The sequence below is a fragment of the Sorex araneus genome, chromosome 3 (genome assembly GCF_027595985.1).
Source record: "Sorex araneus isolate mSorAra2 chromosome 3, mSorAra2.pri, whole genome shotgun sequence".
NCBI classification, from domain to species: Eukaryota; Metazoa; Chordata; class Mammalia; order Eulipotyphla; family Soricidae; genus Sorex; species Sorex araneus.
Genome location: NC_073304.1, coordinates 49,397,235 through 49,411,844, shown reverse-complemented (window position 1 = coordinate 49,411,844; position 14,610 = coordinate 49,397,235). Strand labels below are relative to the sequence as shown.

The 14,610-nt window shown below is 36.2% G+C and overlaps 1 protein-coding gene across 3 annotated transcripts in view; it reads right to left on the bottom strand.

Annotated features, from left to right (window-relative positions):
* SOS2 (SOS Ras/Rho guanine nucleotide exchange factor 2) overlaps positions 1-14,610 on the bottom strand; it is a 114,484-nt gene that overhangs the window by 44,838 nt on the left and 55,036 nt on the right. For all 3 annotated transcript variants that reach the window (XM_055130827.1, XM_055130828.1, XM_055130829.1), the window contains 5 exons: positions 11,705-11,815; positions 7,133-7,231; positions 1,870-1,997; positions 734-1,389; positions 57-138 (listed from right to left, as the gene is read on the bottom strand). In XM_055130827.1, the coding sequence (XP_054986802.1) occupies positions 57-138; positions 734-1,389; positions 1,870-1,997; positions 7,133-7,231; positions 11,705-11,815 (1,076 nt within the window). The remainder of the gene's footprint in view (positions 1-56; positions 139-733; positions 1,390-1,869; positions 1,998-7,132; positions 7,232-11,704; positions 11,816-14,610) is intronic.

The window sequence follows — 14,610 nt, the reverse complement described above, 5'->3', positions numbered from 1 at the left end:
ACTTTTTTACAAAATGTTAGTGTAAACAAAATAAATGAAATATATATTTTTCTTACCGTTCAATCAGTAAACTTAGCAATTCCTGTGGCTTACAAAATGAACGATATGTAGTAAGAAAAGTACGAACAAAATTGGGATCTGAAAAAGAAAAGAACATAAAACAAAATACATGTTCAATTTATTCAATTTAATTAATTCAAACTATCACATTTTAAAGGTTATCCTTTTTCTTTTTATTCTGGCTTCTCCCACCGTGGCTTTACCGGACAATAGCGGTATTTCTTGACAAATGTGGATTGTTTTCAAAGTCAAGATACATTGACACATAATTTTTATGAATATTCTAATAATAGAGCCAACTATTACATTTTAGAAGCAGTTATTCATTCCTTTGATTCTGCAGTATTTCTTTTAAATTTTTTTTGGTTTTATTTTAGGCTATACTCACAACGATGCTCAAAGGTTACTCTTGGCTCTGCACTCAAAAATTACTCATGGTGATACTTGGGGGACAATAAGTGGTGCTGGTGATGGAAACCGGGTCAGTCATGTGCAAGGCAAGCAAAGGCCCTCCCAGCTGTAGTATCACCCTCCCAACTGTATTATCATTCTGGCCCTCTTTCTACATTTTAATGGAAATAAATTTTTTCCTGGCCTCAAGTATTTTTGAACATCCCTGAGAAGTTTTTAAATCCTAGGCCCTAGGTAAGAACTTGTCCTGAGTTTCACATACCTGCATACATATGGTAAGTTAATCTTTCAATTAGTTTCACCACAGTTCCTCCTTTAATAATGGGGATTCCACTTCTACTTTGCAAGTTGTCTTCAAAGACAATGTTTTCCTCAGAGTCTTTAACTACAAAACGATATACTTCAGGGCTGGGTAATCTCAGTGGTTGCTCATTTTCTTCTTTCAATAATACTGAATCTAGCATTCGATCTAGAGTACTACGATAATGAAGAGAAATAAGTGCTGCCATCCAATTACTTTTCTCTTCAGAAGACTTAGCAGCAAAAATTATAGTGTTTCCATCTTTGGATACTATTTCAAAAGCATGTTTGCATTCACAAGTATCTTCTTTATCACATATCTGTATTTTCCTCATAACAAATTTTTCTTTTAATCTGTATTCTGCACTACTATAACCAGGAAGTCGAGACTGGCTATGATTGGCTTTACAGCTGATCATTAAGCCATCAAAGAGAAAAATATGCCGTTCATGTTTAGCACCAATTCTTGTCAATGGACCTTCCATAATGAATTCATTACAACACTGTCCAATATCTTTGCCTTCCCATCCATCTATATTTTTCTGAATTTCATTCATTTTTTTAATAGCCAGGTGCTTGCTTCTTAATTGGCGATTATAAAAAGGGCAAATAGGATCCCTAAAAAAAAAAAATGTAAATTTAGTTTTTTCAGTGGCTAAACAATCCTAATTGCTATAAATTGCAACTTACTTAAGATCAAGTAACAAAAATATGAAATAAACAAACACTATATTTCCTTTCTTCTACTGACTTTGTCACTATCACTATTGATAGATATCTCAATTCCACTACTGTTAAAGAGAAGCACTAGAACTTTACATTTTATTTCTAATGCCACAGGAAAATGATAGACTATTACATTTCTTTTGCATACTATACAAGGTATTAAACTATTAAAAGGTACTAAATAGATCTTTTAAATTCTTTTAAATCTACCTTAATATGACAATATCAATTTTTTAATTGCAGAAAAAAATGCAGAAGTATAAGTTTCAAATATAGTGGCAAAACTTCCAACACAAATAACACTTTTTTAAAGAACCAGCATCATATATAAGTATGTAGAAGCATTTATATTTTCAGCAGTTTGGAAATTACCCAGGTCGTCGTCTAGGTGAATACTGCTTGTAAATTCGATCCATACTACCTTGGAGATTCAGGAGAGCAGTAATAGCTTGGTTTAAACATTCTCTGTCTTCTTGCTCTTCACTACATGCTTTCAATTGCTAAAAAAAGCCAAAAAGAAAAATTAAATCTACATTATTCAGTTCTTTCTTGTCTGCAGGATTAGGGAAGTAGCAACAAATATTATAAACTCTAATTAAGGTCAAAATATATCTAATAAAAATGACTAGTATGCATATACACTAATCTCTCAAACCCTCCTTCTACATAAAAGCAAAAATGATAGAAATATAAAATACTGTCAAAGAAATAAAGAAAAGCAAAACATGCAACTATTTGGACATTTTCCAGATGTATACAAAAATTAAAAATATAATGTCTAAGTATTTTTATTAGTAACTGAATAGAGAAATTAAATTTTAGAGGTTCAAAAAAACTGCTGTTTTTGTTAAAAAACATAATCAAGTATGCAACTTAAGCACTTCAGAGTACCATAAATTTCTGCAAAACAACATCTCACACAGGATTCACCTTTTATTTTCAAACTAAAATCCAACTATTCTGACAAATATCACGATGACCTAAAAATTAATTTTCTATCTTGCTAACCCTTAGAAATAAAATTCACAAATTATATTAATTTTAGCAACTTTGGCTTTATTTCATTTATTGAAACATTTCTCTTATAATTCACTCCCAAAATGGAAGAAATTTATCTTATGTCAATAAACTAGACTAGATGGAACTCCAATGTTGGCAGTATTCAAAGTAGACTCTTAAATCATCCTCATCCTGTCACTGTCATCGTCATCCCATTGCTCATCGATTTGTTCGATCGGGCACCAGTAACATCTCTCATTGAGAGACTTATTATTACTGTTTTTGGCATATCCAATGCGCACGGGTAGCTTGCCAGGCTCTGCTGTGTGGGCTCGATACTCTCAGTAGCTTGCCAGGCTCTCTGAGAGGGGCGAAGGAATCGAACACGGGTCAGCCATGTGAAAGGCGAAAGCCCAACCGCTGTGCTATCGCTCCAGCCCTCCAGACTCTATACACAATAATACATTTATGCAAATATATGATTATGATCACTTGAAAAAATTTTTAATTTGAATCTATTTCAAAATTTTTGGTTTTTGAGGTCATACCCAGCAGTGGTCAGGGCTTACTCCTGGCTCTATACTTAGGGATCATTCCTGGCAGGCTTCGTAGTGCCAGGTATCGAGCTCTGGGTTGGCCATGTGGAAGGCAAACACCCTACTTGCAGTACTATTGCTCCGGCCCTATTTCATGATCTTAATAACCTTACTAGAAAACTTGTGATAAATTTTCCTATATTCCAAGAGCAATCTAAAATCTGTTCAACAATGATTCATCTTTCTCAGCAAGGGAAAAAATGGATATTGTTTTGAGTTATAAAACTGTATCACTGTCTTTCATTTATATATCCTAGAAATTATTCTGCAATGAATCACTGCCATATTACATGTAATGTTTTCAAACATACATTCAGAAGTCTTGCTATCAAAAATATTAGCAATATAAATAACTCGACTGGAGCGATAGCACAGTGGGTAGGGTGTAATTTAATACACGTTTTTGTCCAAGGTTTGTAGAAAGAAGGTATCACTTATATTACTTGTCATCCCATTGACCTTCGATTTGCTCAAACAGGTGCCAGTAACATCTCCATTTGTCCCTGTCACGTGCTAGGGTAGCCCAATGGTATCTGCTCACTGCAGGAACAAGAAGAGCCTCAAACCATTCATTCTGGGTCTTGATGAAGTCTGACCATCTCGTGGTGGGCGGCCATGTGGTCTTTTGATGTCCCCTGGAATCCAGTTGATAACATCTCTAGTCCAGCAGTTGTCTCTAAATCACATTATGTGTCCGGCCCATCTGATTTCTGAAGCCTTGGTAAACGAGACAACGTCCCTGATTCTTGATCGTTGATGGAGGTCGGAACTCTGGATTCCTTCTCTCACTTGAGTGAAACACAATACTCCAAGCAGAGCTCTTTCGATTTTTCTTTGGGATATCCGAATAGCATTCTCATCCAGTTTAGGTAGGGCTCAGGTCTCTGAGGCATATGTTAGTGCAGGAAGAACGGTGGAGTTGAAAAGATGTGCCCGGAGCCAGAGGTTCTTCGTCCTCTTAACCACTTCCTCGAACCTTCTGAAGGTGTTCCATGCTTTCCTCCTGCGCAGTTCTGGTGCCAAGTCGTTCCTCATGTTGAGTTCTTGACCCAGGTACACATAGATGCTGCATTCGGCGATGTTCATTCCATTGAGAGTAAATGGAATGTCAGAGACTAGTTCATTTTTCATGAACATTGTTTTTCTGAGATTCAGCTGCAGTCCAACTTTTCCGCACTGGCAGTCAAAGTTGGCCAGCATTTGTGCCACTTTGCTAATGTTTGGTATTATTAGAATGATGTCATCAGCGAAGCGGAGGTGGTGTAGTTGCCAACCGTCTACCTTCACTCCCATTCCTTCCCATTCCAGTCATCACATGACGTTCTCGAGGGTGGCACTGAAGAGTTTTGGTGAAATGGTATCACCCTGCTGAACCCCTCTCTTTACATCAATGATCACTTCCTTGTAGAATGGTGAGATCCTGATAGTGAATCCATAATACAGCTTGAGGAGGATCTTGATGTACCGAGTTTGAACGCCCTGTTTGGCTAGGGCTTTGATGACTGCTTCAGTCTCAACAGAATTGAAGGCCTTCTTTAAATAGATTAATGTTAGACAGAGTGGCATCTTGGACTCTTGCAAAACTTCAATGAGCTTGGTCACTGTGTGGATATGGTTGATTGTGCTGAATCCTTTTCAGAACCCGGCTTGTCCACATGGTCGTCCTTCATCTAGTGTTCTGCCTGTTCTATTCAGGATGACTCGCGTGAACAACTTGTAGACAATAGACAACAGGTAGATTGGACAATAGTTGTTGATGTTGTGGATGTCCTCCTTCTTGTACAACAGAATGGTCTTGCTGGTTTTCCACTGGGACGGAACCTTGCATTCAGACAGATAGTGTGTGAAGAGCTGAGACAGTGTATTAACAAGTATTGGCAACAGATTCTTCAGGTGTTCGTATCTGACCTTGTCTGGACCGGGTGTTGTATGCATCTTTACTGATGAAATGGCATGTTGGATTTCAGAAGGGAGGACATTAGGAATGACAAATCCATCCTGCGGAATTTGGTATGTGGGTAGATGAACGTGGCTGTTGAAGAGATCCTAGTAGAAGTCGTGAATAATCCTCTCCATTGCCCTTCTGGAAGATGTAATAGATCCATCAGAACATCAGAGGGCAGTCACCTTGGTCTTGTAGTTGGCAAAGGACAGGCGATCGTCATGAATACTTTTCCTAGCTTCTGCCACATCGGAAAATACTGCTGCTCTTCTCTCTTTGAGGTCTTCCTTTATCACTTCTCTGCACAGCTTTGCAAGCTCAGACGTTAGCTTGTGACTGCCAGAGGCTCATGCCAAACCATGTTGGCAAATGAGCTCAAAAGTTTCCAAAAATAGGCATCTGTTTGTGGCTTTCCCACTCTCGGCATTTTTCGTACAATCATGGAGGTGCTGAACCAGTGGATCGTATTCCTCGTCGATGTTGTCAAGGACGGCATCTTCCCACGTTGCTGCAATAGTGCCAGAGAGCTCCCAGTTGGTGGTCATTCTGGGAGTTCTCTTCTTAAATTTAAACTTTGCAGACCTCCTTTCTCCCCGCCCTGTGAAGTAGAATTTTGCACGAAGGAGACAGTGGTCCAATCCCGTTTGGAATTTTGGGACAAAAGCGGCATCGGTCAGGCAAAACTGTTGACTGAATATGATGTGGTCAATTTCGTTGTGGAACTGTCCACCGGGAGACTCCCATGTCCAACGTTTAGATTCAGCCTTCTGGAACTGTGAGTTACCATGGATGGTCTTGGTCGACATGATGAATTCAGACAGTCTCTCACCCTGTTCTTTCCATTCTAGGCCATGGGTCCCAATATGGACTTCTTCAGGTGACCTTCTCAGTCCTACCTTGGCATTAAAATCACCAACAATGAACTTGTAGAAGGTGTGGTCTTTATAGAATTTCTCCAGCTCCATGTAGAACTTCTCAATTTCTTCTTCATTGTAGTTGGATGTTGGTGCATAGATGACGAAGATAGAAACTGCTGGCAGTGAGCCACATCATTCAAACGTAATCGTCCGATTCAGGTTGTTAGGCATTCAAATGAATCAATGCTCATGGCAAAGTTCATGTTGACAAGGACACCGACGCCACCAACAACTCTGTTGTTGCATGTTCCGAGGAATAGTTCTTCTCCAGTTTCGAAAATGGCATGATGTGATCGATGCATTCTCGTTTCAGTCAGACCAATGGTGTTATACTTGATCTTCTGCGCTTGCATCATCAGGTCCTTGATGGATGCTTCCAATGCCAGTGTACGTGCGTTGAAAGTACAGTCCTTTTAGACCTTCATTTTGACAGTCTAGTTCATCCCTGAGATTTAATCACCCTTCCTTGCTCTTCCTTCTTATGCTGCCTTATTGGGGGCTCTTTCGGTGTCAGGTGAATGAGGCCCATTGTTGTTACTGTTTTTGGCATATCGAATACACCACGGGTAGCTTGTCAGGCTCTGCCGTGCGGGTGGGGTACTCTCGGTAGCTGGCTGGGCTCTCCGAGGGGGATAGAGGCTTTTAGGGCGGCCTTTAGTAGCTCTTACAGGTGTTCCCATAGTTAATGACATATTTGAACCCCATCAAATATGGTGTGGAAATTATGGAAAATGGGTATTAAGTGTCTTATGGTGTGTCCCGAAAGTGGCCTGGAGCATGGTGGTGTCTGGGTAGTGGAGGTAGTGGAGCTAGGAAGAAGGTAACCATTTAAAATATCTTTTTTAAAAAAATAATGCTGGGAATTGAACCCAGGGACTTGGAAAAGCCATACCCAAGATATTTTGTTTTCATGGAGAGTGTAAAAAAAAAAATCAAAATATACAAACTAGTGTTTTATTTTTATTTGAAGGCCATACCCAGCTGTTCAGGGTTTATTGCTGGCTCTGTTCTCAAAAGATAGTTCCTGGCAGTGCTTGGGATATCATATGTAGTGTCAAGTACCGAGCCTAGGTCAGCTGCATGTAAGCCAAGTACGTACCTTACCTGCTTTGTTATCTCTAAAATTCTAATTTTTAAATTTCACAAACACATGCATTTCAGTCAGTAAGCTTTCATCTTACCTTTAATAATTCAAAATAGTGCCAACAATGATATACTGGCACCAGCATAAGGCGTGGAAGGACATAACGAACAGCCTCTTTAAAACCATCAGCAATGGACTGCAAAGCAAAAAGATATAATAGTACAACTCTTATATCAAGGATATAACAGTATAACCTAACAAAACGAGCATTAAAAAATTTAATCACCCAAAATTTATAATGAACATCCAAAATAAATGAAAACCATATTTTATAATAAAACTGAAGCGCTAGAAATCTAGCTTTTTTCTCCTATTCCACCACTATCATTATTTAAAAACATATACATTTAATCATTTCTAAAATGGCCAAAATAATGCTAACAATAGAACTTTACATCTTTTCTTCCAAAGTTTCGGCTACTTTATATTTAAGGAAATATGAAAAGCTATGTAGGCTATCTCCATTTTCAATGTCATCATTTGAAATATTTTAAGTTCAAATAGTTATAAAATTTTTTTGGGAGATGTTAAATATTACAAAAGTGATTTTAACACATTGTGTCTGTCAATGCTTAAGTAAATTTCAGGTTTAGTTCATTTATAAATTTATAAAAAGTACTTCATAACTTAGTTTACAAACTCAATTTTTACTGTTAAACATATCAGACTTAATTTTTGTAGAAAGCCAGATTTCATTAGGTTCAAATAGCAATATTGTCAGTTTTACATACAGGAAGTATCTGAAAGACTCTGTAACTGCTTTTAATTTAATACATCCAGATTTAAGAACTCTAGCAACCTCCCCTCTCCTTTCAGTATCCCACAAATGAGAAAGAATTTTTTTTTAAAAGTTAGTATTCACCAGTGTAATAACCATTTCACTTCTTAATTCTTAAGAAAATAAGACATTGGCAGATATAACAGAGCTTTCTAGCTATGATGAGTTTTTAACCCAATCATCCCATGCTTTTTATATTACTTAAAAATTCTTGGGGCTGGAGTGATAGCACAGCGGGTAGGGCGTTTGCCTTGCACGCGGCCGACCCGGGTTCGATTCCCAGCATCCCATATGGTCCCCTGAGCACCGCCAGGGGTAATTCCTGAGTGCAGAGCCAGGAGTGACCTTTGTGCATCGCCAGGTGTGACCCAAAAAGCAAAAAAAAAAAATTCTTTTGCTTTGCATTCAGTGATAGTAATACTTCAGAAGCAATGCCTTTGTTTTTCTTGGTAGGTATCATGGAGATTTTTCATATGTTGAATCAAAACATAATGGAACAAACAATATGGCAAGAGGCAAGGTATAAGAGAAAAATGAAAAAAAAATGCAAAATTACAAAGGGGGAAAGAGAATGGAAACTGATTCCCTTAAGGCAATCTGTGACCTGATATAGCCTGCGAAATCTTAGCAAACAGGTAGGGCTAAGTATATTCCAGTTCTGAAAATTGAGTCTATAGAATGTATAATTTTCCTAAAGTCTGTAAGAGATTTAAAAGTCATTTATGTTAATTTTAAATGTCATTAAAGTTGACATTTAAACTAGCTTTACTTATTCTCGCCATCAAATAAATGAAGACAATAATACATGTGAATAGTCTGACATTAAACAATATATCCTCAGGGCTGGAGATAGCAAAGCAGTAGGTAGCCTTGCACATAGCAGACCCTGGTTCGTTCCCTGGCACCACATATGATTCCCTAAGTCCTGCCAGGAATGATCCCTGAGCACAGAGTAACAGTAAGCCCTGAACACCACCAGGTGTGGCCCTCCGAAATTTATATATATTAATCCTCATAGAAAGTCCTATAATTTTCATGTTGTTAACAAGTTGAAATAAATATTACAATTTAAAAAAGAATTACAACTTCATTCAATGAACCTGTTATTAAAAATATACATTTTATGTAAATTAATTTCTTTCAGGATTAATATTTTTAGTCCCAATTTAGCACAAAATAAACCCATAATAGTATTATTGCTATCACAATAATAATGTACCCCATGGGAATATTAATTTTTTCTTTTTATATTTATGCATATTTTGGGCTTAGGAGTCAAACCCAGTGGTGGCTTATTCCTGGTCTGTGCTGTGGATCACTCCTAGAGGTATATGGGGGCCATATGAGGTGTCAGGGATTGAAACAGGGTTGGATGTGTGCAAGCCTACTGACAATCCCTGTGTTATGTCTCCATAATTCTAAAATTATCATTCAATTAACAAGGTTACAATAGTATTAAAGTTTATGGTATTTATATGCTAAGCACCCACCACCACCATTTAAGTGTCCAATTCCCTTAACATACATTTTATATATTACTTTACTTTCCTGAAACTAAGATGAATCTTTACAGTTTTCCTATTTTGCTCATAAACTCTGTAACGGCTACTAAAGCACATCCTAAAATTTGAATGCAGTATATATTCACAGTGTAAGTAGTTCTCTAATAACACAAATATTTGAGCACTTAGAATGTGCTAAACATGCATAGTGTAGTCCTATTTAATTTTCATACTAACCATAAGAGGTATACATTATTAGCATTTTATAAAAGAGCAAACTGAGTCTCAAGAGATCGTGACTTGCACGCTATTAGTTATTAAAGTCAGAAGATCTTACTCTAAATCTCATATTTTTAAAGTGTGCTCTTTATCTTATACTATAATGCATCTTTTAAGAGTTAATACAATACAAGTGAAGAGGTCCTAAAATATTTTATCTAATTCCTTCAATTTCATTGAAACCCTGGGACAATGGCTTTATATAAATTAGGTCCTAAACATTCAAATGCCACAATATTATTTATTTCGAAAAAATAGGAATGAAACAAGAAATATGTGAATCTTTTAATGAATACACAAAAAATTATAGGTAGATTATATAATTTTATATTGTTTATTATATGGCATATGAATTTGTAAGACTTAGTTTTACATTATTCCTTCATTGAATTAAGTTTTGAAATTAGGTAAAATTTTTATTCTAACTGAAAAATTTTTAAATGAAACAGAATTAGAGTATTTCATAGTAGATGGGGAATTTGTGAAGTTCAGTTCTGAACATGTTGTATCTGAAGTGTCCATGGGACTGGTTATATAAAGTACATGCATGTACACACATATGTGCACACATACATGCCCACATGTATACAGTGTTCGAGAGAGTTTTGGTTTCAGAATAGAAACAAGAAGTCACCAACATAAAGATAGTAACTAAAGTAAATAAAAGGTCATATGGATAAAGTCATCCAAGCAGAACAGAGGTGTGCAACGCAGGAATTAAGAAGATAAATCTGCAACTAAGAAGATAAAAACTAAGAAAAAATAGTATCTGGCAGTCAAATATGTAATGACCAATGAATACCACACATAAATATAGGAAGTCAAATTATCTACTGGATTTTGCAAATTAATCTTTTGCAAAATAATATCCATTGTCAAGGTCAATTTTAAGTATTGTATTCTAATTCACAGTTTGATAAAGAATGCTAAAAATATGAAGACAAATGAACACAAACAAAAAAATGAAAGACGGAGAATAGCTGGAGTGGAGATGCTTATTTGGTTATTTTACTTATTAATTAATTTTGTTTTTTAGGTCATGTCTGAGGGGTGCTCAGGGCTTAATTCCTGGTTCTGTGCTCAGGGATCACTCCAGGTAGGCTTGGGGGAACTATATATGGTGCTGGGGATAGAATCCAGAAGGGTCATGTGAAGGCTATATCCTACTCTTACGTTATTATATCCTACTTACTGTATAATCGCTCTGGCCCCTATCTGGTAATTTTAGAACAATAAAAATTTGACGATATTCATATACTAATGGAAACTAGCCAGTTTAGAAATAAGAATTTTATGCAGTATCAAATAGCCAAAGATTATTAATACCAAAGTATCCTTCATAAAGTGTAGAAGGAGAGAAAATATAATTTTATTGGTTTCTTTATTTATATTTCATCTAACTGCATTAACAGAATCAATTAGCTTGCATACTTGTCCTTAATATATTTTCTTTTTACTGTAGGTCAGAACAAGGAATTAGTATAGTACATATAAGGATATTTTTCACCCCTATAATTTCAATTATGTCCCCTGTACAGAGTAAGATCTTGAAAAAATCTCTCCATTCTTGTGACTATATTCTATATCTAGGATGTACCAGACTTCATTATTCTATCGAAAAGTACTTGATGGTATGCTAGAAAAGAAAATATTTCTACTTAGGGGCTGAAGTAATAAAACCGCAGGTAGGGCGTTTGTCTTGTACATGGCTATCCTAGGTTACATCCCTAGCACTCCATATGGTCCCTTGAGGCCTTCCAGAAGTGATCCTTGAGTATAGATCCAAGAGTTTGTAAGCCCTGAGCACCTCTAGGTATAAGCCCTGACTCCCTCTGGGTATGACCCTCTTTCTTCTCCAAAAGTTAAAAAACATTTCCACATTGAAAACAACGAATGAACAAAACGGATAACAAGACAACTAAAGGCTATGTAAAACTAGGCTTACAACACTTGCTTTATGAAAGTTTCGCAAATGCCAATATCTGAAGGATAAAGGATTATTTCTTTAACAGCTTTCTTTTAAAGAAAAAATCATTCAACTTAATTTTACCTGAAAGTGTAGAGTTACTGCAGGCCTGGCCATCAACTTACTGAAATGTTCATTAAACTCTGGTGAAAGAATGTCCTGTGACAATGTTTCATAAGGATCAAATGCTTGCTCCTATTTTTTTTTTTAAAAAAAGAAAAACGTATTAGGCTTGAAGAAACATCTTTTCTACTAACATGCCACAAACTAACATTTTTTTATTCGAGTTTTCAACTAGATTTCAGAAATTTTTACTACTATAAGTTAGGAGCAAACAATAACTATGGTTATAACTAAAAAATATTAAAAATAAAAATAATAACTGAGCAAAAGGATAATAAAAAGATACTGGTCTTAAAGTAGGTCACTGATTTTTGTGGTCACAAATAAAACACTATTAAATGTTCATATACTTTTAGTCTAGTAAATAAAAAGTATATTTGTTTATTTATTTTATTTTTGGGCCACACCTGAAAGTGCTCAGGGTTTACTCCTGCTTTGCACTCAGGGATCACTTCTGGTAGGGCTTGGGGACCATACAGTGCTGGCGATTGAACCCAGGTTGGCCAAGTGCAAGGCAGGCACCCTATTTACCCTATTCAGTGAACAGTACCTATTCACTGGCACTATTGATTCAGCCTGCCAAAAATGTGTTTTTATCAATAAAAGGCTGAGATTTGGAATTTCAGTTAGGCTTAGGTAGGTTGAAATGAGTTTACACTTAAGATCCTTTCAAAGGAAGCAAAAAGTGATCACTGCTTTATTTACACTTACAAAATTAGAAAAAGCAAAGACTAATAACAGTAAACGGAAAAAGAAGAAACTTGGAATCTTGTCTAAAACTTATATAATATATTCATTAATAATCAATATACCAATGTTTTGTTTGGATCTAACAACTTTTTCCTTTCTGTATTTTAAAAATATATTAAAAATATTTTTCAAAAAATAACAAGTACTGGCAAGGATTCAGAGAAAATGGAAACCTCTCCCATTGTCAGGTTGTAGACAGTTCTTGCAGAAAGTAATTTGGCAGTTCCTCAATCAGCTAAACAAAGAATTACCATATGACTCAGCAATTCCACTCTTAGGAATGCTAAAAAAAAAAACAACCTGAAAACATGGACTCATATACTTGTATGTTAGTGTACACTAGGACATTATTCACAATAATCAAAAGGTAACAAGTGCTCATCAATAAATGGAAAAACAAAATATTGTGTATATATATATATATACAACAAAATATTTTTCAATCTTTAGAAAGGGATGAAGTTCTGATATACGTGCTATGATACAGATGAGTCTTGAAATTATTAAGCTAATTGAAATAAGCATATTATAAATAGTGTGAGTCTACTTATATATATATCGACTCAGCAAATTCATAAAAGCATAAAGAAGTTAGCAGAGGTTAGAGGAGGTAAGAATATAGTTACAGTTGAATCAGTAAAGTGTTTTTATTTGGGGTGAAAAGATTTCAGAAATAAAGATAATGAGTACAACAGTGTGACCTTATTAATGCCATCTGCACACTTAAAAACCATTTAAAATAGTACAGCTGTTAAGGCATCTCTGCCTAGAACACTGTCAGCCTGGATTTGATCCCTGGCACCACATATGGTCCCTTTTGCACTGCTTGATGTGATCCGAGCACAGCTAGGTGTGGCCTTCCAAAAAGCAAAACTAAAGAACAATGAATGAGATGCTGAGATTTTTTTCACCCATTATCAAGAATGAATGAATTAACACCTAGCTAGTGAAAGTGTGCGGGGAAGAAAAAGAAGTCCCACACACTGGAACTCACCTGGAAGGAAACTTGGCAAAGCATTTAAAAGTTCTAAAAATATATCTAGCATTTAGTGCTACAATTACAATTCCAGGAAAACAACCTAAAACAATTAAGTTATAAAGATATGCTTGTTATAATATTACTTATTTTTTTTAAATTAAAATGACCTATACATTTATTGATAGCAGATAATTAAAGTAAAGTCTCCACATAATATGGTTTCTTTATACTTTAAAAATTAATTTGAAGTATAAGTGGGGAATACAGAATATACTGGGCACGCAGTCAATCCAATTTGATCCCAGGCAACACTGTATCACTGAGTATAACGCTGGAGTTTCTTGTGCAGTGCTAGGTGTGGCCCTGCTAGTCCCTAACACCAACTCAGCACTGAAGGGTCTGAGCAGCACCACATCCTTGGGCCATCCCACTGAACTGCCAGACTGTGCTGAAAATTGTGAGAAGGTTGCTAAGCTACCTGATCACTGCTTGTGAGGCATTTCCATCCATTATAAACAAACAAGTATCATTGGACTGAAGCATGTTTAGTAATATGGAAAAATATAATGAGTGAAAAAAGCAGGCTATAAAACAGCAAGATTCTATTTCTTTTAAATACAAGAATGTTTGCAAATATGCATACTCATTAAGATGAATAATAAATGCAAAAGCATTTAACACATACAAAGTAGGGGCCAGAGTGCTAGAACGGTGGCTAGGGCATTTTCCTTGCACACAGCACAGAGCCCCACCCATGTCCGATCTCCAGCAGCCCATACAGTCACCTGACCCACGCCCTGCCAGGAATGACCCTTGAGTGCAGAATCAGGAATAAGCCCTGAGTACAGCTGGATGTGACCCAAGAACCAAATAAATAAAATTAAAAAATAAGTTAAACACACAAAGTAATAGTTTCATTTGTATTTATATGTTTTAATCTTTTATAGTGACTTACAGTATTTTATAAAAGTTATTTAAGGGTTAACAAAAAGATTTCACTTTGGAGGAATTTTGTTTTTGTTTTGGGGCTACATCTAGTGATGTTCAGGGTTTACTCCAGACTCTGTGCTCTGGGATCACTCCCAGCAGAACTTGAGGTGACCCTATAGGGTGCTGGGGATTGAACCAGGGTCATCTA